The 27,857-nt window shown below is 50.0% G+C and overlaps 2 protein-coding genes across 2 annotated transcripts; both read left to right on the top strand.

Annotated features, from left to right (window-relative positions):
• Positions 1-2,000: 2,000 nt before the first annotated feature.
• Positions 2,001-13,044, top strand: LOC130492245 (protein PML-like). The gene is made up of 8 exons (XM_056866044.1): positions 2,001-2,066; positions 3,627-4,105; positions 5,035-5,615; positions 5,720-5,757; positions 7,349-7,613; positions 8,583-8,644; positions 11,282-11,411; positions 12,290-13,044. The coding sequence occupies exons 1-8, from the start codon at positions 2,001-2,003 to the stop codon at positions 13,042-13,044; spliced, it is 2,376 nt and encodes a 791-aa protein (XP_056722022.1).
• Positions 13,045-18,766: 5,722 nt separating this feature from the next.
• LOC130492244 (zona pellucida sperm-binding protein 3-like) lies at positions 18,767-27,364 on the top strand. The gene is made up of 9 exons (XM_056866043.1): positions 18,767-19,177; positions 21,244-21,362; positions 21,449-21,552; positions 22,955-23,132; positions 23,210-23,327; positions 24,276-24,367; positions 25,016-25,164; positions 25,928-26,053; positions 27,237-27,364. The coding sequence occupies exons 1-9, from the start codon at positions 18,767-18,769 to the stop codon at positions 27,350-27,352; spliced, it is 1,413 nt and encodes a 470-aa protein (XP_056722021.1). The 3' UTR covers positions 27,353-27,364.
• Positions 27,365-27,857: the final 493 nt, after the last annotated feature.

The raw sequence follows: 27,857 nt of genomic DNA, 5'->3' as shown, positions 1-27,857 counted from the left end.
GTATTCTGAGAAACAAACCTCTCTCTCTCTCCACACTATGCATTTTAATTTCTATCATGTGTTCCCTTGTGTGTGCCGTCGCCGTCTTTTATTTTTCCAGCAAGACTCCAGTTCTGCAGTTGAAACGGTCAAACCAAGGTTCGCTGTCTGAGATCCTCCTGCCCTGTTATTCTTTTATGCAGGCCGTCTTCTTCTGTATTTACTTATTTGGCCGTCGCCTGCCATGTACGCTAGGGTTGCCGACTCTGGGTTGGGAAATTCCTGGAGAGTAGGGGATGGAACCTGGGGAACTGGAGTTTGGAGAGGGGAAAGAGCTCAGTGGAGACGTGACATCACTCTAGGACTTCCGTGTCTCCTAAATACTATGGTATTCCATAGAGTCCACCCTGCAAAGCTGCCATTTCCTCCAGGAGAACTGATCTCCGTATTCTGGAAGTCGGTTGTAATTCTGGGAAAACTCCAGGCACCACCTTGAAGTTGGTAACCAACAAAGAAAACCTATGCTGTAATAATTCAAAGAGTAATAATAATTTTAAAAAACTGCACAAAGGCTCTGATATTTACTAAACAACAATTTACTCAATTCAAAATCCTAGATATATACAATAACAAATAAAGCTGTTATAGCTGGGTTTTTTTACTGTTATTACCACCTTGATGTTGGCAACCCTATCGTAGGTCTTAAAAAAATCCAAGATAGAGTTCCTTATTTTGATGAGATGGGGAAAGCTAAAATAAAGCTATAGAGACAGCTGTTGGCTTGAACTCACCCAGTAAGTCTCAAAGCAGGATTTGCACCCAGGTCTCTCCAACCCAATACTCTGAACTTTTAGACCCCCCCCCCCTGGGTTTTGCTTTGATCTAATTATTTTCCCCCAGATCCGTCTAGACATTAGGAAGAATTTTCTAATGGTTAGAGCGGTTCCTCGGTGGAACAGGCTTCCTCGGGAGGTGGTGAGCTCTCCTTCCCTGGAGGTTTTTAAGAAGAGGTTAGATGGCCATCTGTCAGCAATGCTGATTCTCTGACCTTAGGCAGATGATGAGAGGGAGGGCATCTTGGACATCTTCTGGTCACTGGGGGTGTCGGGGGGAGGTAGTTGTGAATTTCCTGCATTATGCAGGGGGTTGAACTAGATGACCGTGGTGGTCCCTTCCAACTCTATGATTCAGTGGAACGGGCTTCGGGAGGTGGTGAGCTCTCCTTCCCTGGAGGTTTTGAAGCAGAGGCTAGATGGCCATCTGTCAGCAATGCTGATTCTCTGACCGTAGGCAGATGATGAGAGGGAGGGCATCTTGGGCATCTTCGGGTCACTCGGGGTGTGGAGGGGGGAGGTAGTTGTGAATTTCCTGCATTGTGCAGGGGGTTGGACTAGATGACCCGGGTGGTCCCTTCCAACTATGATTCAGTGGAACGGGCTTTGGGAGGTGGTGAGCTCTCCTTCCCTGGAGGTTCTGAAGCAGAGGCTAGATGGCCATCTGTCAGCAATGCTGATTCTAGGACCCTGGCCATCTTCAGGGCATGGAGTCGGGGTCACTGGGGGTGAGGGGGGGTAGTTGTGAGTTTCCTGCCTTGTGCAGGGGGTTGGACTAGATGACCCGGGTGGTCCCTTCCAACTCTAGGATTCTATGGCGCTTCAAAACGGCATTCAGTTGAACAGCAACCACCCAAACCACGTTTGGAAGCTGAGATGAGCAGCACCTCGCCTCGGAGGCACGTATTTTGCAAAACCAATCGCTGCAGCCAGCCTGTCCCAGCGCGAAATAAATAAATAAATAAATAAATAAATAAATAAATAAATAAATAAATAATGAGTCAGAAAGCAAGGAAAGCGAGCTTCGCGGTTTCGGGAGAGGAAGGGGGAGGAACAAGCGGGGCAGTTTCCTTTCCGGCGAAAGCGAAACTTGCCTTGCAGCCTCCATTTGCTGGGGGTGGGAAAAGACCCCTTCCTTCCAAAGCAAGAAGGAAGAAGCAGGGCAGGATCGCAGCCGCGAACCAGGCGATGGGTGACCCAGAAGCCAGGGCTCAAGGCAGCGCTGGAGCGAGTGCCGCGCCCGCACAGAACCTGGTGAGAGCCCGAGGCACCTGGGGCGGGGTGGGGGTTACATCACGCTGGGGTAGGGGGTTGGATCACGCTGGGGTAGGGGGGTTAGATCACGCTGGGTAGGGGGGTTAGATCACGCTGGGGTAGGGGGATGGATCACGCTGGGGTAGGGGGTTAGATCACGCTGGGGTAGGGGGTTGGATCACGCTGGGGTAGGGGGTTGGATCACGCTGGGGTAGGGGGTTGGATCACGCTGGGGTAGGGGGGTTAGATCACGCTGGGGTAGGGGGGTTAGATCGTGCTGGTGTAAGGGGGTTAGATCACGCTGGGTAGGGGGGTTAAATCACGCTGGGGTAGGGGGTTAGATCACGCTGGGTAGGGGGGTTAGATCACGCTGGGGTAGGGGGGTTAAATCATGCTGGGGTAGGGGGTTAGATCACGCTGGTGTAAGGGTTAGATCACGCTGGTGTAAGGGTTAGATCACGCTGGTGTAAGGGTTAGATCACGCTGGTGTAGGGGGTTAGATCACGCTGGGGTAGGGGGGTTAGATCACGCTGGGGTAGGGGGGTTAGATTACGCTGGTGTAAGGGGGTTAGATCACGCTGGTGTAGGGGGTTAGATCACGCTGGGTAGGGGTGTTAGATCACGCTGGGGTAGGGGGTTAGATCACGCTGGGGTAGGGGGTTAGATCACGCTGGGGTAGGGGGGCTAGATCACGCTGGGTAGGGGGGTTAAATCACGCTGGGCTAGGGGGTTAGATCACGCTGGGCTAGGGGGTTAGATCACGCTGGGCTAGGGGGTTAGATCACGCTGGGCTAGGGGTGTTAGATCACGCTGGGCTAGGGGTGTTAGATCACGCTGGGATAGGGGGGCTAGATCATGCTGGGGTAGGGGGGTTAGGGTTACAGCGACCCCGCATGGGGTTTTCAAGGCAAGAGACTAACAGAGGAGGTTTGCTATTGCCTTCCAGCGTGGTGTAGTGGTTAAGAGCAGTGGTTTGGAGTGGTGGAGTCTGATCTGGTGAACTGGGTTGATTTCCCCACTCCTATGCATGAAACCAGCTGGGTGACCTTGGGCTAGTCACAGCTGTCTTCGAGCTCTCTCAGCCCCACCCACCTCACAGGGTGTCTGTTGTGGGGAGGGGAAGGGAAGGTGGTTGTAAACTGGTTTGATTCTCCCTTAAGTGGCAGAGAAAGTCGGCATATAAAAACCTTCTTCTCCTTCTTCTCCTCCTTCTTAAAATGGCTATTCACGGTCCCGACACAATAGGAGAAATTCTGCCCCCGACCCCCACTCACCTGCTCCTTTGCTCCTTCCATTAACAACCGCCGTTTGCATAGCTAGCACGCGGCTGTGATTTTACATGCTTCCTTGAGGGGATTCTTCGAGGCGGGGGCGGAGCAAACACAAAAGGTTGAGTTAAAGGGGCTCTTAAGAAATGCGAAGCAGGTACGGTTTGGCGTGGAAAACTAAAAAAAGACGCAGGGCACTTCAGCCTGGAACGTGCTGCTAATTACCAAGCATAAATGGCCTAAGATTGTTACTCTATGTAGACATTTGTTTCTCGTCTTGTTTTTCCTCCAGGACGTGGATGAAGAATTCCAGTTCCTGCTGTGCGAGAACTGCCGCAAGGAAGTGGAGTGCCCCAAACTCCTGCCCTGCCTTCACAACGTGTGCCCTGACTGCCTCCAAGAAACCAAACCCATGAATTGCTGCCCCGTGTGCCAGGCGCCGCACTCCCAAACAGACGCGACCTCCGTCCAGGACAACTCGCTGTTTGCAAACCTTCGCGCCAAGCTGAGCATCTTCCGGAGGATTCAGAGCGGCCAGGAGCTCTTTTGCGACAACTGCAAGAAAGAGGGGACGCACTGGTGCTCCGACTGCAGGGAGTTCCTCTGCTCCCCATGTTTCGAAAGCCACCAGAGGTACAGTAAGAGGGAGAGCCACGAAGCGAGGGCATTGAAGGAGCTCCGGGCCGATTCGAGCCAGGAGTTCCTCGGCAAATTCAAGAAAACCGCCGTCATGTTCTGCTCCAACGCCGACCACGGGATGCAGAATCTAAGGTAGGGTGTTAACTGTTCAGGTATAGCTTTGTGAATCGTTTTGTGACAGCCTTGCCAGTGTGGTATAGTGGTTAAGAGCGGTGGTTAAGAGCAGTGGGCTCTAATCTGGAGAACTGGATTTGATTCCCCACTCCTCCACATGAGCGGGTGACTCTAATCTGGTGAACCAGGTTGGTTTCCCCACTCCTACACATGAAGTCTATTGGGTGACCTTGGGCTAGTCACAGCTCTTAGAGCTCTCTCAGCCTCACCTATCTCACAGGGTGTCTGTTGTAGGGAGTGAGGGAAGAGGATTATAAGCCAGTTTGATTCTTCCTTAAGCGGTGGAAAAAGTTGGCATATAAAAACCTCCTCCTCCTCCTTCTTCTGTTAAGAGCAATGGAGTCTGATCTGGAGAACCAGGTTTGAGTCCCCTCTCCTCCACATGAGCGGAGGAGGCTAATCTGGTGAACTGGATTTGTTTCCGCACTCCTGCACATGAAGCCAGCTGGGTGACCTTGGACAAGTTACAGCTCTTGTTAGAGCTCTCTCAGCCCCACCTACCTCACAGGCTGTCTGTTGTAGGGAGGGGAAGGGAAGGTGATTGTAAGCCGGTTTGATTCTTCCTTAAGCGGAGGAGAAGGTTGGCATATAAAAACCAACTCTTCTTCCTCCTTCTCCTCCTCCTCTTCCTCCTCCTCCTTCTTCACATGAGCAGTGGACTCTAACCTGGTGAACCAGATTGGTTTCTCCATTCATGGGGAATGAAGCCAGCTAGGTGACCTTGGGCCAGTCACAGTTCTCTTAGAGCTCTCTCAGCCCCACCTACCTCACAGGGTGTCTGTTGTGGGGAGGGGAAAGGAAGGTGATTGTAAGCCGGTTTGATTCTTCCTTAAACGGTGGAGAAAGTTGGCATATAAAAACCAACCTTCTTCTTCTTTGATTCACAGCATCTACTGCAAAGACTGCAAGCGAGCCATGTGCTGCGTATGCGCGTTGCTGGACTCCCAGCACAACGGTCACCACTGCCACATCCGAGAAGAAATCCAGCGCTGGCAGAAGGAGCTGCTGGACATGAGCACGGAGCTGAAGGAGAAGAAGACCTCCTACGACGGGACCTGCAGCAACCTTCGGGAGATGGTCAACCACATGGTAGAGGAGAAGAACAAAACCAAAGAGCTGATCCAGCAGAAGGTGGCCGAGATGGTACGGCTGGTGCAGGAGAAGGGAGAGGAGCTCCTGGCCGCCGTGGACCGGCAGCACCAGCGCGAAGTCCAGGACACGGAGGAGAAGCTCCGGAACGTGGAGGGCGTGACCCAGAGGATGGCGTCCTGCAAGCAGCTGGTGGAGAAGATGCACCTCTACGCCTCCGAACAGGAAGTGATGGACATGTACCCTTTCATCCGGGAGTCCCTGGAGGAGCTCAAGAGGAAGCAGCCGCCCGTGGTGGAGACCCAGATCCAGGTGGGAAACTTTGCACAAGTCGAGGCCCGGCTGCAGGCTTTTTATAGAAGAGTGACGGACGAGAACGGTAAGGCCCTTTCACGGGGTGTGTGGCTAGGGTGGCTGGGATTGGGCAGGGTGAGCTAAGGACCTATTTTCTCATTCCCTGTTTGTTTGATTGTTTGTTTTTAGAAGCTTCTCCAGCCAGGGTCATAACTCCATCCAACCAGGTAAGACCTGCTGTATATCCATCTTGGGCTGCGTGCCAGAGGGCGGAAAGACAGGAGAGGCGACCCCCTGCTCTTTTCCTCCCTATACTTTGCCTTTTAATGTTCAATACTTTCTGCCAAATAGAGCCAGCGCGGTGTAGTGGTTAAGAGCGGTGGTTTGGAGTGGTGGAGTCTGACCTGTAGAACCGGGTTTGATTCCCCGCTCCTCCACATGAGCGCCGGAGGCTAATCTGGTGAACTGGGTTTGTTTCCCCACTCCTACACACAAAGCCAGCTGAGTGACCTTGGGCTAGTCACTGCTCTCTTAGAGCTCCTTCAGCCCCACCTACCTCACAGGGTCTGTCCTATGGGGAGCGGTTAGGACGCTTAGGGTTGTTTAGCTTGGAAAGAAGGTGGCTAAGGGGAGACATGATAGAGGTCTATAAAATTATGCATGGTTTGGAGAGAGTGGACAGGGAGAAGTTTTTCTCCCATAATACTAGAACGCGGGGTCACCTGCTGAAGCTGGACGGTGAGAGATTCAAAACAGATAAAAGGAAGTATTTTTTCACACAATGCATAGTTAAATTGTGGAACTCCCTGCCCCATAATGTGGTGATGGCTGCCAGCTTGGAGGGCTTTAAGAGGGGAGTGGACATATTCATGGAGGAAAGGGGTATTCATAGCTATTAGTTGGAATGGATGCTGGTCATGCTGCATACCTGTTCTCTCTAGTATCAGAGGAGCATGCCTATTATTTTGGGTGCAGTGGAACACGGGCAGGATGGTGCTGCTGCAGTCATCTTGCTTGTGGGCTTCCTACAGGCACCTGGTTGGCCACTGTGTGAACAGACTGCTGGACTTGATGGGCCTGGGTCTGATCCAGCAGGGCCTTTCTTATGTTCTTATGTAGGGTGTCTGTTCTGGGGAGGGGAGGGGGAAGAAAGGTCATTGTAAGCCTGTTTGATTCTCCCTTAAGTGGCAGAGAAAGTCAGCATATAAAAAACAACTCTTCTTCTAATTACGGCAAATGATCAGGGTAGGTATTCAGCTCCCCTGTAGGTTGCCTTTGGCAGCCACCATCCCATATGGAGGAAGAACAAGGAGAAGAAGAATTGGTTTTTATATGCTGACTTTCTCTACCACTTAAGGAAGAATCAAACCGACTTACAACTGCTTTTCCTTCCCCCTCCCTACAACAGACTCCTTGTGAGGTCGGTGGGGCTGAGAGAGTTTGGAGAGCTTTGACTAGCCCAAGGTCTCTCAGCTGGCTTCATGTGGAGGAGTGGGGAAACCAACCCGGTTCTCCAGATTAGAATTTGCAGCTCTTAACCACTGCTCTTAACCACTACACCATGCTGGACTCCTTGTCTTTACCATCTTCAGTACCTCCTTCCTTCCTCCCTGTTTCACACATGAAGCTTCCTTATCCTGAGACCATCAGTCTATCGCGGTCAAAGTCTGTACGTAGATAAATAATATTTTTTCTCTTCCTCCACATTCTTTAATACTGTAATAATCCTGAATTTCCTGTAACTTTCCCAAGTATTATATCTTTGACTTCCCTGGGGGCAATCAAAGAATCTTCAAGGACTTTGTTCTTATTTTCTAGGAACTTTTAGGAAAGTTGCCAGCAAAGAGAAGCATGGAAGTGCAGACCCTGTGGGAACCAGGCCAGACCCCCATAAAATGGATCAAAATTGAAGGCAATGACGATGGGTGGAAACTAGCAGCCGGACAGGTGAATCTAGAACAACCAGGGACCAGTTCTGGGGACTGTCCAGCGGAGAACAGAGGCAGCCTCTGGAAAGGAGAAGATACAGAGATCATCTCGGGGGTCTGCTTCTCCATTTCTTCCCCGGAGTCGTCCAACACAGGTAGGTAAAGCCGGCGCAGTCTTACAGGGCCACAGTCCGACCTTTCTCAACCCACCTTTAATGGCCAGGTGGTCGCGAAGGACCACTGAGCAGCAATCACGTGACAGGTAGTCACATGATACCATAGTCCTTACGACAGGAAGAGAATGCATGCAGGGTATGGCAGAACCGATTGTCAGGTTAAATTGTGGAACTCCCTGCCCCAGGATATGGTGATGGCTGCCAACTCGGAAGGCTTTAAGAGGGGAGTGGACATGTTCATGGAGGAGAGGGCTATCCATGGCTACTAGTCAAAATGAATACTAGTCATGATGCATACCTAGTCTCTCCAATATCAGAGGAGTATGCCTAATATGTTTGGTGCTGTGGAACACAAGCAGGATAATGCTGCTGCATTTGTCTTGTTTGTGGTTTTCCTAGAGGCACCTGGTTGCCCCTGTGTGAACAGACTGTTGGATTTGATGGGCTGTGGTCTGATCCAGCAGGGCTTTTCTGATGTTCTTATGGAGGATGGGGCTATCCATGACTACTAGTCAAAATAGATACAGTCATGATGCATACCTCTTCTCTCCAGGATGAGAGGAGCATGCCTACTCTCTTGGGTGCTGTGGAACACAGGCAGGATGGTGGTGCTGCTGTCATCTTGTTTGGGGGCTTCCTAGAGGCACCTGGTTGGCCGCTGTGTGAACAGACTGCTGGACTTGATGGGCCTTGGTCTGATCCAGCAGGGCTTTTCTTATGTTCTTATGAGAGAGGCGTGAATAAATCTGGGGAATCTTCCGCCTCGTTCGAGCCTTCACTTTTGCTCAGCTATGTAAACAGAGGAAATCCTACCAAGACGTCTACAACCTGCCGGACTCTCCCTCCCAAACTGGTACCCGTGGCCCTTGGCACGTCTCGCAGTTTGGGTGTAGTGGGGGGCCACAGGGGGCCAGATTGGACCGTTCTGCTTCGCTTCATCTCTTCCAGATGCCCCCAGCTGTTTGAATGGTTGCGCTGAAGATGCGAGCAGTGACGACATCGAACTTTTGGTAAAGGCGAGCGGAGCGTTTATTTTATCTACCGATATTCAACCTCATTTATCTGGTTTTATTTTACCACTTTCAGAATGTTGTTGTTATTTCTTGCTAGTCTTCTAATTTTAAGCATTTTTATCATGATGACCGATACGTAGTGGTGGCAGAGAAAGGAGTTTAGGAAGTGAGAGAAGGAAGGCGGGAAGCTGTGGATGGGCTGTTTATTCTCTTCCTTGAGCTCTGTTGTTCCTGACAGTCAGTTCACAGAATCATAGAGTTGGACGGAACCACCAGGGTCATCTAGTCCAACCCCCCTTCTGTATTATATGCTGGACTTCATCGGGGGCGGGGGGCGGCCTGCCTGTCTGCTCGGTCAAGTCAGTAGAATTGGAGCACCATCCCTTCATAGAATCATGGAGTTGGGCCATAGCTTGGAAAGAAGGCGGCTAAGGGGAGACATGATAGAGGTCTATAAAATTATGCATGGTTTGGAGAGAGTGAAGTTTTTCTCCCTCTCCCATAATACTAGAACGTGGGGTCTTCTGTTGAAGCTGGAGGGTGACAGATTCAAAATAGATAAAAGGAAGCATTTTTTTCACACATCGCATAGTTAAATTGTGGAACTCCCTGCCCCAGGATGTGGTGATGGCTGCCAACTTGGAGGGCTTTAAGAGGGGAGTGGACATATTCATGGAGGAGAGGGGTATTCATGGCTATTAGAATGGATACTAGTCATGCTGTATACCTATTCTCTAGTATCAGAGGAGCTTGCCTATTATCTTAGGTGCTGTGGAACGCAGGCAGGACGGTGCTGCTGCAGTCGTCTTGTTTGTGGCTTCATAGAGACCCTTGGTTGACCACTGTGTGAACAGACTGCTGGACTTGATGGGCCTTGGTCTGATCCAGCAGGGCCTTTCTTATTTTCTTATGGTCATAGAGGCCATCTAGTCCAACCCCCTGCTCAACGCAGGATCAGCCTAGAGCATCCCTGTCAAGTGTTTATGCAGCCTTTGCTTAAAGACTGCCAGAGAGGGGGAGCTCACCACCTCCCTAACCTTTTCCACTGCTGAACTACTCTTACTGTAGACAAGACTAAACGTTCCATCTCGGAGGCAGCGGAAAGCTGGATAAATTATGCAAAACAAGCTAGCATATGCAATTTTTTTGTAATTGAAGCAGTATTCCTCTTTTCCTGGGGCACCATTTGGATTACCTTATTGACGGATTTGTTGGGCGAGGAGAGTTGGACGTTTTTAGAAAACTCCCCCCCCTCCCCTGGCAGTATTCCTTACCGGTTTCTTTCTTGTTTACACAGAGTTAAGACATAGAAGGGGGAAATGCAAATCCTCTTCCAAGAACCAGCACGGCAGTCTCCACGCAAGAGCTTTTTCAATGGCATTAGCAAATACATAACGAGAGTCCTACTAATAAAAATTTACCCTTGGCTTCTTATTCCTGTCCTTTTCGTTGTTGTTTTTCCTGGAAAAGCTTGCAAGGATCCATAAGGGGCTTATGCTGATAGCTGGTTTTGGGAAAAATATTTTTCTGCCTGACAGCTTGGCCAGTCAGAATAGGCAGTACTGAGAGACATGGACCAATGCCCTGATACGATGGGAGGCACTCCGTAAGTGTCCTGGCGTGCAGAAGGTCCCAGGTTCAATCCCCGGCATCTCCATTTAAAGGGACTAGGCAAGTAGGTGATGTGAAAGACCTCCGCCTGAGAGCCTGGAGAGCCGCTGCCCGGTCTGAGCAGACAATACTGACTTTGATGGACCTGGGGTCTGGTTCAGGGTAAGGCAGCTTCATGTGTTCATGTGTCAGAATTCCAAAGGTGCCCACAGGCTCGAAAAGGTTGGCGACCCCTGAGCTAGAGAGATCAATGTGCTGACTCAGTATATGGCAGCTTTGGGGGTTCGTTGCATTCAAATAAAAGGGGACGGCTGAGATTTGTTTAGCTCCGACTCGAACACATGAAACTGCCTTTTACTGAATCAGACCCTTGGTCCATCGAAGTCAGCATTGTCTACTCAGACTGGCAGCGGCTCTCCAGGGTCTCAGGCAGGGGTCTTTCACATCACCTACTTGCCAAGTCCCTTTAACTGGAGATGTCGGGGATTGAACCTGGGACCTTCTGCATGCCAACCAGAGGCTCTGCCACTGAGCCACAGCCTCACTCCATGGCTCTCCAGGGTCTCAGGCAGAGGTCTTTCACATCACCTACTTGCCTAGTGCCTTCAACTGGAGTTGCCGGGGATTGAACCTGGGACCTTCTGCATGCCAAGCAGATGCTCTACCCACTGAGCCACAGCCCCTCTCCTGCCAGTGTACACTTTCTGCTTTAGCCTGACATTTGGGGGCTTCCGGTCGATGTCAGAGCTCCTCTCCCATTCCTGAAAGTTTTGCTCAACCAGTTTTGAAAACCCGGGAACGACCTCAGCCTTCCGAAACCCAGCGATCAACCATTACCCCGCCAGCTCTATTCAAGCACCCCAAAAAATTGCCGACCGGGAATTGCTGTTTCATGTGTGACTCCTGCTGAGTAGTTCTCTCTTGTTTCCTCATCTCTCCTCCCCCCATTCACCAAGAAGGGGGGTCTTGACAGTTTCGGGGTTGTAGGAAGAGTCCTCACAGCACTTGTTATCTTCTTGCCAGGACCCCAACTGGCAAGAGGACACCGGCTCAGAGAGCGGCCACGATGACTACTGGAGAAATGTCTTCCGCCCACCCAAACGGCTTTTCTCGGGGCAAGGATCCTTGGTGTTTTTCGACATGAAGGTTCTATGTAAGCGGCCGGCGCTCGTATTCAGATTCGAATGCAACACCCGGGTTTCACTAGAGAGCAAAGGGAGGCTTTAGCCTATAATGCAAGGGGAAAAGATCCTTGGCCTCTCTGCTCTCAGCCCCATGCCCCTATTCATGGAGGATCCGTCCATCAGGGGCTAATAGCCCTGTTTACTGAAAGGCGCCTCCATAATAAGAGGCAGTCTACCTCTGAAACCCAGTACTAGGCTGCGACATTAGAAGGAGGAGAGTTGGTGTTTATACGCCAATTTTCTCTACCTTTTTAAGGAGAATCAAACCACCTTACAATCTCCTTCCCTTCCTCTCCCCACAACAGACACTTGTGAGGTAGGTGAGGCTAAGAGAGTTCATAGAGACCTGTGACTAGTCCAAGGTCACCCGGCTTGGCTTCACCTGAAGGAGCGAGGAAACCAAGCCGGTTCACCAGATTAGAGTCTGCCGCATTTGTGTTTATATGTGGTGGGAATTGCCGTCAAGTCACAGCCGCTTATGGCGACCCGGAAGGGTTTTCAAGGCCAGAGACGTTCGGAGGTGGTTTGCCATCGCCTGCCTCCATGTGGGCCGAGAGAGTTCCAAGAGAACAGTGACTGGCTCGAGGTCACCCAGCAGGCTGCATGTGGAAGAGTGGGGAATCGAACCCGGTTCTCCAGATTAGAGTCCGCCGCTCTTAACCACTACGCCACGCTGGCTCTCTACTTATTTATTTTCTCCCCGGTTTATTTATCTTCTCCCCAGCTGGGACTCTGATCCAGCTCCTTATGTTCTTAGCTCTCCTTGATCAATGGGACTCGCTCGAAGTAGCTTTTCGCGGCCCTTCTCAGACGTCGGGACAAACCCAACCTCTCCCTTTTCTTGTAGCTGAGAGTATCGTGCACCTGGTAGCCGTCGCGGATGAAGACACCTCCTTCTCCGTCCTGATCCAGCCGCTGTTCTCTTCGCCCAGAGGAGAATTCACAGGCGGTCATTGCGAGGTCGGGCTGGAGAGCTTCCTCCGTTACCTGCTGACTCTCCACCAGCCCATCCTGGTGGGTTACGACCTGTGGTCCATGGACTTTGCGGTCCTGGAGAACTCCTTGCGGGCCATCCAAAAGGAAGAGGCGTTCAAAGCGGCCGTTTTTGGCTTCTTAGATGCCTTGCCTCTCATTAAGGAGAGGGTTCCAGACCTCTCCAACTATACCCTGAGCAGCCTAGACTCCAGATACTTTTGGGGGAAGTTAGATGATAGCCAAGCCGGCGAATGTGCCAAGACCGTGAAGGATCTGTGCACCGTTTTGGAGGTGAACCCGGGAGTGGATAGGAGACTGGTGACCTATTCCAACTTGCACACTTACGGCTCCCTTCAGCCCCTCCTGCAGGAAGGGATCCTTAGTAATTCCACCATACAGACTTTGGCGCTGAACGGTGTCTGCCTTTCCACGCTTCTCTCCGTATACCGAAAGGACCCAGCGCACGGGTTGCAAAAATTTGGCAGATACTTGAATTCCAGGTGGACGAGCGGCGGGGAAACGATCCAGCAGCTAAGCAAGGCTTGGACCTACTTCGAAGCGCTCCTGTCTACGTCTCAGGGCTCGGAATCTCTGGCAGCAAAGTCCGGGAAATGTTCCAGCCATTAACTTGGCCGCCTGTACGTTGTACTTAATGTTCACTTGCCGTTGTTTGTTGGGTGGTTCTTTGATTTGATAGGGGGTGGGGGTTTTTTGTTTTTTTTTTGCACATTTGGTCCACCTTGTTATGCAATCTCCAGGTGATACCCAATAATACACAATGCCCAGGTCAACCTTGGGTCCCATCTAAGAGACACACGCTGGAAATTCCCAGGCGAAATTTAGGTATATGGGGGACAATTCAGGTTGTGACATGGAAAAGGTAAAGGTGGCCCCCTGTGCAAGCACCGGGTCATTCCTGACCCATGGGGTGAGGTGACATCCCGTCGTTTACTAGGCAGACTATGTTTACAGGATGGTTTGCCAGGGCCTTCCCCGGTCGTCTTCCCTTTACCCCCAGCAAGCTGAATCCTCATTTTACCGACCTCGGAAGGATGGAAGGCTGAGTCGACCTTGAGCCGGCGGCCTGAAACTGACTCCCGTGGGGATCGAACTCAGGTTGTGAGCAGAGCTTGGACTGCAGGACTGCAGCTTACCCCTCTGCGCCATGAGGCTGTTTGTAACCTGAAACGGACCCGAAAAGAGACGCTGTTTGCTGTGCTGGGGAAATGAACGTTTAGCAAGTTTGGTAAACAGCAGCTTCCTGGGACCGTGTCAGGAAAACAGCAATATGGGGGAGGCTGAACCCCCCCCCAGCAGGTACTGAGCCCCAATCCAAATCAACCCCCTCCCCGTGCTTGAGAATCTAAGTTTCATCCAGGAACTCCCAGCATACATCGACTCGACTAAATCATGTAGTTAGACCCCCCCAATGGTATCATAATCAGTATCACACAAGAGCAAGAGAGAAATTCTGCCAGGCCTCACGATTAAAAAATGGGCGCTGGCAAGACGCGGTGCACCTTTCTCCATTTTTAACATGATGTTTTAGAAGACAAGTTCGCACGCGGATGTTCCTCGGTTCATGCAACTGTGCTCGTATGCATTAAACATATAGAGACTCTATGGTCTCATGCCTTCAGTCACAAACAGACTGCTGGAAGAGCTATAGTATCAGCCCTAACATGAAACTATGGAACCAAAGAGATCTCTCCTACCTTTACAACTACTAAAGGCATTGAAATAACGGAATAATACTTAGAGAATACCTGAAGGAAATCTAACTATTCTAAGTGAACTTATAGAATCCTTACAGAAACTCTGCAATGACATGACTGGGTAAAGTATGTCTCATATTTAAATAATTTGAATTAGAATACTTATCCAATGCACTAACCGTTATTTTACAAGATTTCTGTAAACTGTATTATTTTCTGAATGAAATATATACTTGGAAAACTTATATAGAGTCATAGAGATTGTTGATATTGCTAATATTGCTTGCATACATAATATAGTATTTTGTTCCTGTTGAACTAACTAATATAGTTTTTATTTCTGTAACCATTTACATGCATATACTTTATGTGAAATAAATAGTATTTTTATTCATATATTCTTTTCACATTTTTACTGGAGCATTTCAAGAGAAAGTCTATCTCACAAGAGGTGGAAAGTGTTGATCCCTGCTTAGTGGGTAGCAGGCTGAATAAGATAAAATATCCCTTTTCAGGAAGGGGCCAATTCTAAGAGCTTGGTTACCTTAACGGCACGGACCGCGACAGTCTTTTCCTGCTGCCCTCAACTTTTCCTAGCATGACTGTCTTTTCCAGTGACTCTTGTCTTATAATGTGGCCAAAATACAATAGCTTCAGTATAGTCATTTTAGCTTCTAGGGTCAGTTCAGGCTTGGTTTGATCTATAACCCACTGATCTGTTGTTGTTTTTTGGCAGTCCACAGTATCCGTAACACTCTCTAAAGTAGTGCCAATCAATCAGAAGAACTCCTTCAAAGTAGCTTGAATGCTGTGTCATGAGTTACCAAAACGTCATCCCTCGGAAATGCTTAAGTGTGCGTAGGATTGCAGACCAAAAGACATCCCCCCCCCACACACACACTCATGAAGATGAGTTGTGAAAGAAATGTTGTGCCAGGTGTTTGCAGAGGCTTAAAATACCAGAAAGGACGCTCCTGGAATGGATCTTGCACCAAGGTAACACCCTAGGGCACTGGTTCCCAACCGGGGGTCCGTGGATCCCCGGGGGTCTGCGAGAACGAAATTAAGGTCCGCGAAACAAAGTTATAAACCCATAATAAATTAATATTTTCAATTAAAAGTTCTCTATTATAAAAATATATATTCAAATATTATTCTAAGTTTAATGTTTAACTAACAGTTTTGATTAAAGTTTATTTTCAAATTCTCGGGATTTTTATTTTGAACCTTGGGGTCCCTGCACCGAACAAAAAAGTCCTAGTGGTCCCTGGTCAAAAAAAGGTTGGGAGCCACTGCCCTAGGGCAAGCGGCAGGGTCTAACTGAAGCCAGGCTGCTTGTATTGGAGAAAAGCGGTTATCAATTGAGAAGAAGAAGAAGAGTTGGTTTTTATATGCCGACTTTCTCCACCACTTAAGGGAGACTCATATCGGCTTACAATCACCTTCCCTTCCCCTCCCCACAACAGACACCCTGTGAGGTGGGTGGGGCTGAGAGAACTGTGACTGGCTCAAGGTCACCCAGCTGGCTTCGTGTGTAGGAGCGGGGAAACAAATCCAGTCGCCCAGATTAGCCTCCTCCGCTCGTGTGGAGGAGCGGGGAATCGAACCCGGTTCTCCAGATCGGAATCCACCGCTCCTAACCACCGCTCTTAACCACTACACCCCGCAGGCCGAAATGGACTTCGAGGGCAGAATAAAAAGCTCTAGTGAGGGGGGAGCTCTCGTAGAAAGGCTAGCTCGGGGGTCCCCGGCTTATGGGTGGGCGCGCTCTACGGCATCACCTTTCTGCGGAGCTCCTGCCCTTCCCCAAACTCCACCTTACCCAGGTTGTGCCCTCAAATCTCCAGGAATTTCCCAAGCTGGCAACCTCAATGAAAAAAACCCACTTGATATATACAACTATCAGCAAATGCCAACATGCAGATAGATGTTGGGGGGGGGGAGCTGTGGCAATGAGACCCGAGCAGCAGCAAAACAGGTGTGTGGAAATACCTGTAGCCCTTCATAAGTCTGCCCTAAAACTGGACTTTTGTGACTGACCAAATAGTGTTTCTGCAGTTGTAGGGTGGGGTGTGTCAGTAAGCATCTTCGACTTCTAAAGGGAGTTGTGGCGGTTTCTACTTAAAGAAGGAGAGCTTGGTTTTAGAAGAGGGGGAGAATTAACCCCCTTTTAGCTAACCATAAGTGGGAGCCCAAGCTGCCAACTCCAGCTTGGGAAACCCCTGGAGATTTCGGGGTGGAGCCTGCGGAAAGGAAGGCGTCTAGGAAGGATGTGATGCCATTGAGCAGGGTTGCCAGGTCCCTCTTTGCCACCGGCGGGAGGTTTTTGGGGTGGAGCCTGAGGAGGGCAGGGTTTGGGGAGGAGAGGGACTTCAGTGCCATAGAGTCCAATTGCCAAAGCGGCCATTTCCTCCAGGGGAACCGATCTCTATTGACTGGAGATCAGATGTAACAGCAGGAGATCTCCAGCTAGTACCTGGAGGTTGGCAACCCTAGCCATAGAGTCCATCCTTGGAAGCAGCCCTTTCCTCCAGGGGAAACTGATCTCTGTCGTCTGGAGACCAGTGGTTATCCCCACGCATCTCCAGGCCCCACCTGGAGGTTGGTAGCCCCCAGGTGAGATGTTTGAAGGGGGTCAGGAGTTAAAGCAGGGGTGACCAATCTTTTTTTTCCGGCTCGGGGGCTGGATTCTCCTAGGCTGTTACTATTCTGCTGTTCCCCAGCCCCCATGCATATTTCCAATTGAGGTCAGCCCCTCCGCAGGCAAAGCTGCAGTCCGATCTTGCGAGGAAGGCTGCCGAGGCCCTAGTGGATATGCAAAGGCGTATGCCCTTTGCCTCACTGTTGGCTCATAGCACAGGCACAGCTAGCGAACTTTGGCTCCCTGTCCCAGGCAAAACAGGATACGGGGGATTTCTTCCAGTTAAATCAGCACAACACATTCCCAAGTTATCAGTCACCACTTTGGATTTGATTTACTGACTTGCCAATTTCCGGGATATTTTGGCTACTCCTGCAGGAGGCGGAGTGGTTTTGTTATGCTAAGACACTTCCAGGTTTAAAACAATCCTGAAAACAATTATCTCCCCTACAAGTCTGAAATATAAACGCGTCATCCAACCTACATTCTGTCGTTCACATTTCTGTCTCGTCCTGCAGAGCTCGGGGGACCCAGTATGTGGTTTGCCCCTCCTTCATTTTATCCTCCCAACAACCCTGCAGAGTAGGTCAGGCCGAGAGGGGGTGGCCAGCCGGAAATCATTTTGAGACTCATGGTTGAAAGGCTAGATCCGAGTCCAGTAGTGCTTTAGAGACCCAAACGATTTTCAGGGTGTACATTTTTGAGAGTCAAAGCTTCCTTCATCAGACTCTCAAATGCGAATACCCCAAAAATCTTGTTGGTCTCTATTAGGGTTGCCAACCTCCAGGTACTAGCTGGAGAGCTCCTGCTATTGCAACTGATCTCCAGCCGATAGAGATCAGTTCAACTGGAGAAAATGACCATTGGACTCTATGGCATTGAAGTCCCTCCCCTCCCCAAACCCCACCCACCTCAGGCTCGGCCCCCAAAACCTCCTGCTGGTGGTGAAGAGGGACCTGGCAACCCTAGCCTCTAAGGTGCTACTGGAGACTAATCTTGCTGTTCTATGCAGACCAACATGGCAGGCCTCTGAAATTATCATTGTGGTTGAGTAGGGTTTGAGCTTGATTCTCCAAATCTAACACATGAACACATGAAGCTGCCTTCTACTGAATCAGACCCTTGGTCCATCAAAGTCAGTATTGTCTACTCAAACCGACAGCGGCTCTCTAGGGTCTCAGGCGGAGGTCTTTCACATCACCTACCTGCCTGGTCCCTTTAACTGGAGATGCCGGGGATTGAACCTGGGACCTTCTGCAGGCCAAGCAGATGCTCTACCACTGAGCCACAGCCCCTCCCCTAACCACTACACCTCTGACTTATTATTTTTTTTAAAAAAAAAAAAGACATTTAGTAGCTGCCTTTCTACCTTACAGGAACTTAAGGCAGCTTACAATGCAAACACAATAAAAGACATAAGAAACATTAAAAATCACAAAATCCACAATTTAAAATTGTTGGCATCATAAATCGGTGGAGATTAGATTAATATGAAAATAAGATTTGGGGCGGAGCATGAAGGAAAACGAGGTATGGTCCTTTTCCCAGTTGCAGGTTGCAGCTCTCTGATAACCAGCCTGGCAGGTAGCAATTGCCGGGTGCTGCAAGAGGGAATTTTAGGGATTGCAGCTTTTCCCACCTGGACGGGGCTGCGGCAGGGCCAAGCCGCTCTGCATACTTCTCATCCAGCTCTTAAAGACACAATAGCCCCATCCGGTGACTACAGCACCCTCCTGCAGAGAGAGGCATTCAGATCCATCAAATCTCATCATTGGCTGATGCAGCTTTCCCAAAGTGGCTTCAGGGTCGTGGCTGAAACAGGCTCCTTTCGTTCCCCATCAGCTTCTTCTGACCACAGCTGGGTCCAGTTGACACTCTTTCTCTTGCAGAGTTTGCAAGTACTGAATGATGCATGTGATGGGGGGGGGGAAAGGTATAAAGGCCTCCAGGGACGCCTTTGCTGCCTGATGTCAAGTCTTCGGAGACAAGCAAGATGGGGTTTTCAGCGGCATTGGGCCTCGCTTTCCTCTGGGGGTTTGTCAGCGGGGTGCTTTCTTTCAACCCCTGGGATTTCTCTGCCAGGACTCCGGCTGTTCGGCGAGCCATCCCAAACGTCCCACCTGCGTGGCAACCCTACTACCCTGCCTGGTCGCAGGCGGAGCCCTGGGCACGGGTGGACGATGCTCAGCCTAGAGCGCTGTCCGCCTTCGCCCCCGTCTCGGCACAGTGCGGGGAGGCCCAGGTGGTGGTGGCTGTGATGAGGGACCTCTTTGGGACCGGGAGGCTGGTCCAGGCGGCGGACCTCAGCCTGGGGTCTTCCGGCTGCAAGCACACCGCCCTCGACGCCGCCGAAGACACGGTGGTCTTTGAAGCGGACCTCCACGAATGCGGGAGCACCTTGCGGGTAAATTCTTGTGGTTCTTCGGGCTCTGTTGGTTAATGCTGGTGTGGTTATGACTCCAGATGGTTTCCTCTTGCCAAGAGACTCAAAACTATACTGAAAGTGTCTGACAGCAGCTGGATTTGCCTGCTTGCTGGAAATGCATGGCTCTGACCACTTCATTCGTAACTATAAGTCTCATAGTCACCCTATGTATAAGAACAGGGGTCGTTCTATCGCTTCTAAACTGCAGTGTGGTGTGATAGAGTGCCAAGCTAGGAACTGGGAATCTTGGGTTCGAATCCCCGCTCTGCCAAGAGAGCTTGCTTGGGTGTCTTTGGACTAGTTGCTCTCTCAGCCTAGCCCACCAGCGTAGTGTAGTGGTCTGGAGCGGTGGACTCTAATCTGGAGAACCGGGTTCGATTCCCCACTCCTCCACACGAGCGGCGGAGGCTAATCCGGTGACCTGGATTTGTTTCCCCCCGCTCCTCCACACGAAGCCAGCTGGGGGACCTTGGGCTAGTCACAGTTCTCTTAGAGCTCTCTCAGCCCCACCTTCCTCACAGGGTGTCTGTTGTGGGGAAGGCGATTGTAAGCCGGTTTGAGTCTCCCTTAAATGGTAGAGAAAGTCGGCATATAAAAACCAGCTCCTCTTCTCCTCACGGGGTGGTGATTGTCAGAATGAAATGGAGGAAAGGAGAATTATTTGCTTGATTTATAGCCCACCTTGCTCATTGAGACTCAAGGTGGAATATACAGTGTAAGTCAACACGATCGAGGGGATGGGACAGGCATCAAGGAATGCAACAGGATATGGAAGGCAGAAACCTGAAACCAAGGAAAATGTTGTAAGCTGCTTCGTTTGCCAGTGAAAAGAGAAATGAGTATAAATATATGCTGTGTAATTCTACCATTCCTCCATCTTCAGCCATTCGTTTGCCAGTGAAAAGAGAAATGAGTATAAATATATGCTGTGTAATTCTACCATTCCTCCATCTTCAGCCAGTTTATAAGGGGCATTGCTATTCTGAATTAGCTAGTGAAGCGCTTATAAAAGTCAGCCAGTGTCTAATAAACCAGTGGAACAGATTTTGTGTTCACGGCCTGTCTTCAGAGGGCTTGTCCGCTTTTCCTAAAGACTGCTTCAACCTCCCCTAAGAAATATGCAGGCTTGCCTAAGCTTTGTTGGCTACTAGGCTGGTGGCCTTTTCTTAGGGTTACCAACCTCAAGGTGGGGCCTGGAGATCTCTCAGAGTTGCAACTGATCTCCGGACTAATCTGTTCCCCTGGAGAAAGTGGCTGCTTTGGAGGGCAGACTTTGTGCCATTACTAGGGTTGCCAACCTCCAGGTACTAGCGGGAGAACGCCTGCTATTACTACTGATCTCCAGCCGATACAGATTCAGTTCACCTGGAGAAAATGGCTGCTTTGGCCATTGGACTCTATGGCCTTTAAGTCCCACCCCTCCCAAACCCCACCCTCCTCAGGCTCTGCCCCCAACCCCCCCCAGTGGTGAAGCAGGACCTGGCAACCCTAGCCCATTATACCTTGCTGAGGTCTCTTCCCTTCCGAAACCCTGCTCTCCCCAAGCTCCACCCCCCCCAAATCTCCAGGAATTTCCCAACCCAGAGTTGGCAACCCTAACTTTTCTCAGAGCAAAGGAAATAGCAAGCAAGATGCAGTTATTTGTAAGAAGCTCTCTGTCTTTGCTACATAAGTGAAATTATTATCTGTAAAGAGGGGAGCCTCGTGGGGCAGAGCGGTAAGCTGCAGTACTGCAGTCAAAAGCTCTGCTCACGACCGGAGTTCGATCCCAACGGAAGTCGGTCTCAGGTAGCCGGCTCAAGGTTGACTCAGCCTCCCATCCTTCCGAGGTTGGTGAAATGAGGACCCGTCTTGCTGGGGGTAAAGTGTAGACGACTGGGGAAGGCACTGGCAAACCACCCCGCAAACAAAGTCTGCCTAGTAAATGTCAGGCTGTGACGTCACCCCATGGGTCAGGAATGACCCGGTGCTTGCACAGGGGACCTTTACCTTTAAAGAGGGGATTGCCCCAATCGACCAATGTAACTTTGCTGTGTTCCATGCAGATGACTCCAGAATCCTTGGTCTACAGTATCACTCTGTACTACAAACCCACCCTGGCCAGCAACGCAGTGGTGATCAGAACCAGCCCGGCGGAAATCCCCATTGAGTGCCACTATCCAAGGTGTATTGTGGGAAGGGGAGGTTGATTCTGCATCCCACTGTATGCTGCGGTGGGATTTTCCCTTCATTGAAACCCCTCTTTCCTAGGAAGAGCAACGTTAGCAGTAAAGCCATCAAGCCGACCTGGATCCCCTTCAGCTCCACTCTCTCCGCCGAACAGAAGCTGAGCTTCACGTTGCGATTAATGAATGGTGAGCGGAGTTTAAATGCACTGTCTGGGTCAGGGAGTGTGTGTGTGTGGTGGGGGGAGGTAGTTGTGAGTTTCCTGCATTGTGCAGGGGGTTGGACTAGATGACCCTGGCGGTCCCTTCCAACTCTATGATTCTATGACCCCCCAACATGGTACCCGCTGACACTTCTTTTGGTACCCACGGAGTGTTTTTACAAAATGGGTAGGGCTTTTGCCCGGCAAGACTTCTGACATGCCATTGGCAATTTGCTTGGTTGTGCAGGTTTTTAGAAAACGTTGCTTGGGCAGCCGCTGCTGCCTCCACAGCGCAAGAAACTTCACTGTAAGCTTTTTAGTAAGCTGTGGCTGGCTCCACCTCCTGCAGCAGCCATTTTGTGGCTGCATCCGTCATGGTGTGTCAGAATACCAGAGGTGCCCACAAGCTCAAAAAGGTTTGGGACCCCTGTTCTGGGCAACCGATCCAGTTGACCCCTGCTGAGGCTGAAACCACATAACAGGCCACCTACAAACAAGGCGAGAGAGTCTCTCTACTATGGGGATTTCTTCCCTCTCAGATGCAGTGGCTCTCCAGTGTCTCCAGTAGAGGACTTTCCCATTCCTACTGCCTGGTCCTTTAACTGGAGATGCTGGGAATTAAACCTGGGACCTTCTGCATGCCAAGCAGAGGCTCTACCACTGAGCCAGGGTCTCAGGCAGAAGTCTTTCCCATCCCCTTCTACCTGGTCCTTTTAACTGGAGATGCTGGGGATTGAACCTGGGACCTTCTGCATGCCAAGCAGAGGCTCTTCCGGTGAGCCACAGCCGTAGCTGCTCACCTAGCATTGTTCTGCGTTGGATCTATCCATCCATCTTTATCCTTCCTTTCCCTGAGTTCGTTGTTACTCTGCTGCTCCTTTAATCTTCACAACAGCCCTGTGAGGTAGGCTTCGAGACAAAGGCTGGTCCCGGGTCAACCAGTGAGCTTCACGGTTGGGGATTTGAACCTGGGGTCTCCCAGATCCTAGAGTGACCCTCTAACCTACCAGTCCCCAACCTTGTTGAGCTTAGGGGTGCTTCTGTGGAGAGAGGCTGGTAGGCAGGACAACAAAACGGCTGCCATAGGAATTGGGGCCAATCGCAAGATGTTGGCAGCTCCAACCAAAGTGCTGTCATGGGATGGAGGCAGCAAATTCCCAGTGGGTGCTCCCTGTTAACCTGAATGAATCGCCCCCTAGGGTCTTCTAAAGCACCTGCTTCCTATGGGGTGGAAGAAAGCCAGGAGTAGCTCTTTACTTGGTGGCAGACCCGAGTGAAGGCCCGGGCACTCACTGGGTGCCAAGTTGGATCACTGCCTTGACCATTACTGGGTCTTCAGTCATTTGAGTGCCTTCCAGGAATGGCTCTGTAACAAACTTTCCTTCCAGATGACTGGAGTTCCGAGAGACTCTCCAGTGGGTACCAGTTGGGGGATGTTATGAACATCCAGGCAAACGTGAATGGCGAAAACCACGTGGCGCTGAGACTTTTTGTTGACAGCTGTGTCGCCACCCTGAGCCCGGAGAGGGATTCCAGTCCCCGATACGCTATCATTGACTACAACGGGTAAGGACTTTCTAGGGTCTGCCCTGGGCTGCGTTTGTGGGACAGGAAGCATTTCTGATGGCCACCTTGTCTTCCAGATGCCTTGTTGACGGGAGATCAGAGGCCAGCTCGACCTTCTTATCCCCAAGGGTCACAGAAGACTCGCTCCGGTTCACAGTAGACGTGTTCAGGTTTACGGGAGACCCTAGAGGCTTGGTGAGACCTTGGCTTGAAGTCTGGCCTAAGCAGAAACACATGGATAGCTTATTGCATATGGCTCCCACACACACACACACCTAGTTTCAGGGGGTTAGCTGTGTTAGACTAGTAGTAGTAGGGGAAAACGTTGAGCCCAGTAGCACCTTAAAAGACCAACAAAAAATTTTCAGGGTATAAGCTTTCAGGAGTACCTGATAAAGTAAGCTTTGACTCACGAAAGCTTATACCCTGGAAAAATGTCATGGCCTTTAAGTTGCTACTGGACTCTAATTTTGTTCCACCCTCCCTACTAGTATCTAGATTTTTTGAACAGATTAATTCAAATGTAGTCATATAAACAAATTAACAATTATGTTCTCTCAGAGGTATTCCAACATCTATTCTGAGTTTAGGTTAGCATATCCTAGAGAAGACTTGTATCAATTCTGGCAGGTAAAATACTCAAAACAGGTAAAATAATCACATAGGTAATAGACCGCTGGAAGTTTCTAGGCCTCAGCATTTAATATATGCAAAGAGAACTAGGCTTTAAATGACATTCAAGACAGCATTGGATTGGTTTCTGTTGTGATTTTAAGTCCAGTTTTATATATATAATTTGTTTCATTTTGTTTATATTCTCAACCAACTTCAGAATATAAGGAAAGCCCTGCTGGATCAGACCAAGACCCATCATGTCCAGCAGTCTGTTCACACAGTGGCCAACTGGGTGCCTCTAGGAAGCCTTACATTCCAGAAAGTTGAAAGGCAGCGAATTCTTTTAAATAATAAATTTGCATAGATCAGATTTGAACTGCTGCTCCATAATACTCTTAAGAACTGTATTCATCTGTTCGAAAATATCCAGTACTTTCATTTGTAAAGAGACTTGGTCTCATAACTAAAAAGTTCCCAAATCTTGCTATACCATTACTAATGGGCGTTTTGAAATCTCTTGGCTTCTAGTTCTACCTAACTTGCCACTTGAAAGTGACTGCTGTTGACCAGGGCCCCGATCCTGTAAAGAAGGCATGCTCTTTCAGCGAAGCAAGCAACACGTGAGTAAGCTGATCTGAAAGTCTATATAGGAAGTAAGTGGGAATACCGACTCAAACTGGTATCTTTATATTCCTGTTTCCCTTTCTAACAAGGTTGGTGCTAAGCTTGGAGGTTTCCAGTGGGTACTAAGAGTGAACTTACAGATGGGTCATTGGTGTCCGAGGGGGCGGAGTAGTGCAGTATTGTGTAATGGTTGGAGTTGGACTAGAACCTGAGAGATGCAGGTTCAAATCCCGACTCCAGCAGTGAACTCCATGGCCGACCTTTTCCCACTGTTGTGGAACACACCATTTATGGTGGCCACATCTCTTCCTACACACCTTCCCCCAGTGACCCATTCCATCTGTCCCAGGGGTTGACTCTCCATGGCTGGCTTGTAGTTGGTCCGCTATCTATCATGAAGCTTACCTGGGGGACCTTGGGGCAGTCACTCGGTTGAACCTATCTTGGTTAAGGGCAAAATCGAGGACCAACCATGCATACCACCTTGAACTCTTTCTGAGAAGGGTAGGTTAAAAATTATGGGGAAAGGTTTAGAGGTGTAGGCGAGTCCCTTTCATCCTCCCCATTGGAGAAGACTGTACTGGATAGGATCTCTACAAAGCTAACTTTGATTCTTCTGCCCACCCCGTATTCTTGTATTCCAGGTGGATTCCAGTGGAAGGTACAAGAGACATCTGCAGCTGCTGTGAAACCAGGAACTGTGGACCGACTGCTAGCCAGCCAGGGAGAGCCAATCCCTGGGACAGATGGGCTTCGGGAAGGCGAGTCGGCAGAGATGTGGCAACCAGACGTGGTACGTTCCATGACAGTGGGGAAAGAAATCTGTTGGGGGAGGGGCCGTGGCTCGGGTAGAGCATCTGCTTGGCATGCAGAAGGTCCCAGGTTCAATCCCTGGCATCTCCAGTTAAAGGGACTAGGCAAGTAGGTGATGTGAAAGACCCCTGCCTGAGACCCTGGAGAGCCGCTGCCGGTCTGAGTAGACAATACTGACTTTGATGGACCAAGGCTCTGATTCAGTATATGGCAGCTTCATGTGTTCATGTGATGTAATGACCCCCCCCCCCCACAAGTTAGCACTTGTAGTAGTGCAATCATCTGAGGCTATATATGCCTCTCCCATAATACTAGAACGCGGGGTCATCTGCTGAAGCTGGAGGGTGAGAGATTCAAAACAGATAAAAGGAAGTACTTTTTCACACAACTCATAGTTAAATTGTGGAATTCTCCTGCCCCAGGATGTGGTCATGGCTACCAAATTGGTAGGCTTTAAGAGGGGACTGGACATGGAGGGAAGGGGTATTCATGGCTACTAGTTAAAATAGATACTAGTCATGATGCATGTCTATTATCTCCAGGATCAGAGGAGCATGCCTGTTATCTTAGGTGCTGTGGAACACAGGCAGGACAATGCTGCTGCAGTCGTCTTGTTTGGGGGCTTCCTGGAGGCACCTGGTTGGCCACTGTGTGAACAGACTGCTGGACTTGATGGGCCTTGGTCTGATCCAGCAGGGCTTTTCTTATGTTCCTATGTCTTTCTGTACTTTGCTCCAATGCAGACATGCAGAAAAAAGAAGTGGAGACAGATGTTACATTAGGACCCGTCTTCATCGTAGATGCGTACATGGCTTCCAGAAGGTCCCTGGGCCACCAAAGTCCAGCACTGGAGGCAACTGCAGAACATGGTGTGTTGGGATGTTCATACTCTAGCAAGATTGGCTGGTTGGGGGGGAGAAGAGGAATAGGTCCAGAAATCTGGCTGTGGACTTGAGACCTTTGCGCTGAGATTAGAATTGCTATGGAAGAGGCAGGACACACAGGTAGCTCTCATCCATACCCAAATGGATTGGCCAAGTGCCTGTCCTCATGCTTTCTCTGTGGTGGCTCCCATCTTGTGGGGTGACCTGCCTGAGGTAAAGAGGGCTCCTACACTTCTATCCTTCTACAGAATGTGCAAATCGGAAATGTTCAGAAGGGCATTTTTCTCAAGGGATTAGAAACGGAACAGTCCAGGAGGGCAGATTCCTCATGGAGAGGACTAGGTGGGGGTGGAAAGTGCTGTTGTCACAGCCGACTTATGGCAACCCTGTAGGGTTTTCAAGGCAAGAGACGTTCAGAGGTGGTTGGCTATTGCCTGCTTCTGCGTAGCAACTCTGTGCCTTCCCTCGAGATCTCCCATCCAAATACTAACCTGGGCTGACCCTGCTTAGCTTCTGAGATATGGTGAGATCAGGCTAGCATAAGCCATCCAGTTCAGGGCCAGGATGGGCTGTAGTCTATTGCCATTATTAGTCTAGGCATTATCCAGCTTTTACTATCTTATATACCTTTGTAATTACACTTATTACAGATGGCTAGATGGCCGTCTGTCAGCAATGCTGATTCTATGATCTTATGCAGATCATGAGAGGGAGGGCACCTTGGCCATCTTCTGGGCATGGAGTCGGGGTCACTGGGGGTGTGGGGGGGAGGTAGTTGTGAATTTCCTGCATTGTGCAGGGGGTTGGACTAGATGACCCTGGTGGTCCCTTCCAACTCTATGATTCTCATTGCATTGATTATAGCTAGGGCTGTTCACTCCAGGTCAAGAAATTCCTGGAGGTTTGGGGGTGGAGCCTGGAGTAGGCAGGGTTTGGGGTGAGAACTCAGCCAGGTATAATGCCAATCAAAGCAGCCATTTTCTCCTGGAGAACTGATGTCTGGAGATGAGTTTTCATTCTGGGAGACCTCCAAGTCTCGAGCTAGAGGCTGGCAACCCTATTTAGGCAGCTTGTTGACATTCCTTTTAATTCTATCCTGTAGCATTGTTCATTGGACATCTTTTGGTGGTGAAGAATGGCTTCTAACCCCCTTGTTTCTTGTTGACAGGGAGTTTTTCGACTCCTGCGCTGGCAGTGGGGCTGGCGTTGATGGCTGTTGCCATGATCCTGGCTCTGGCTCTAGCCATTCTCCTCTTGGCCAAGAAGCGTTCTGGCTCCTCTTAAGATATTCCAATGCTGTAATATCTTGATGCAGAATAAACTAAATGGAACTTGTTTGTGTCTGTTGGCTAGTCTGGAGAGAAAAGTGAGCATGGAAGATAGTAATTAGGTGGATAACAACTTGGATGCTCTGGGTACTTGCGGTCAATAGGGTTGCCAACCTCCAGGTGGTGGCTGGATTTCTCCTGCTATGACAACTGATCTCCAGGCAACAGAGCAGTTCCCCTGGAGAAAATGACCACGCTGGCAATTGGACTCTATGGCATTGAAGTCCAAAACCCGCCCTCCTCAGGCTCCACCCCCAAAATCTCCAGGAATTTCCCAACCTGGTGCTGGCAACCCTAGCAATCAAACTAAAATGGCAGGCTTGATTGAAAGGAGAGTGGCCGGAATATGCTTTGATGTCTAATGTGGGCATTGTTTGAAGGTAAAAGATCTTTCCAGGGCTGCCTGATACCGCCACCATTTTCAGATCCCCTATTAAATCCACTTTTGGGTCAGCACAACA

This window comes from Euleptes europaea, chromosome 20 (genome assembly GCF_029931775.1).
Source record: "Euleptes europaea isolate rEulEur1 chromosome 20, rEulEur1.hap1, whole genome shotgun sequence".
Lineage (NCBI taxonomy): Eukaryota > Metazoa > Chordata > Lepidosauria > Squamata > Sphaerodactylidae > Euleptes > Euleptes europaea.
The sequence above is the reverse complement of the archived record's forward strand: the minus strand, read 5'-3'. Positions and strand labels throughout refer to the sequence as shown.

Excerpts from the sequence above, each read along its gene's own strand:
- LOC130492245 (XM_056866044.1), top strand. The coding sequence starts at position 2,001 with ATGGGTGACCCAGAAGCCAGGGCTCAAGGCAGCGCTGGAGCGAGTGCC. Across the intron at positions 5,616-5,719 it reads AAGAGTGACGGACGAGAACG|AAGCTTCTCCAGCCAGGGTC; the intron begins GTAAGGCCCTTT and ends GTTTGTTTTTAG. Across the intron at positions 5,758-7,348 it reads TCATAACTCCATCCAACCAG|GAACTTTTAGGAAAGTTGCC; the intron begins GTAAGACCTGCT and ends CTTATTTTCTAG.
- LOC130492244 (XM_056866043.1), top strand. The coding sequence starts at position 18,767 with ATGGGGTTTTCAGCGGCATTGGGCCTCGCTTTCCTCTGGGGGTTTGTC. Across the intron at positions 19,178-21,243 it reads AATGCGGGAGCACCTTGCGG|ATGACTCCAGAATCCTTGGT; the intron begins GTAAATTCTTGT and ends TGTTCCATGCAG. Across the intron at positions 24,368-25,015 it reads TTCAGCGAAGCAAGCAACAC|GTGGATTCCAGTGGAAGGTA; the intron begins GTGAGTAAGCTG and ends CTTGTATTCCAG.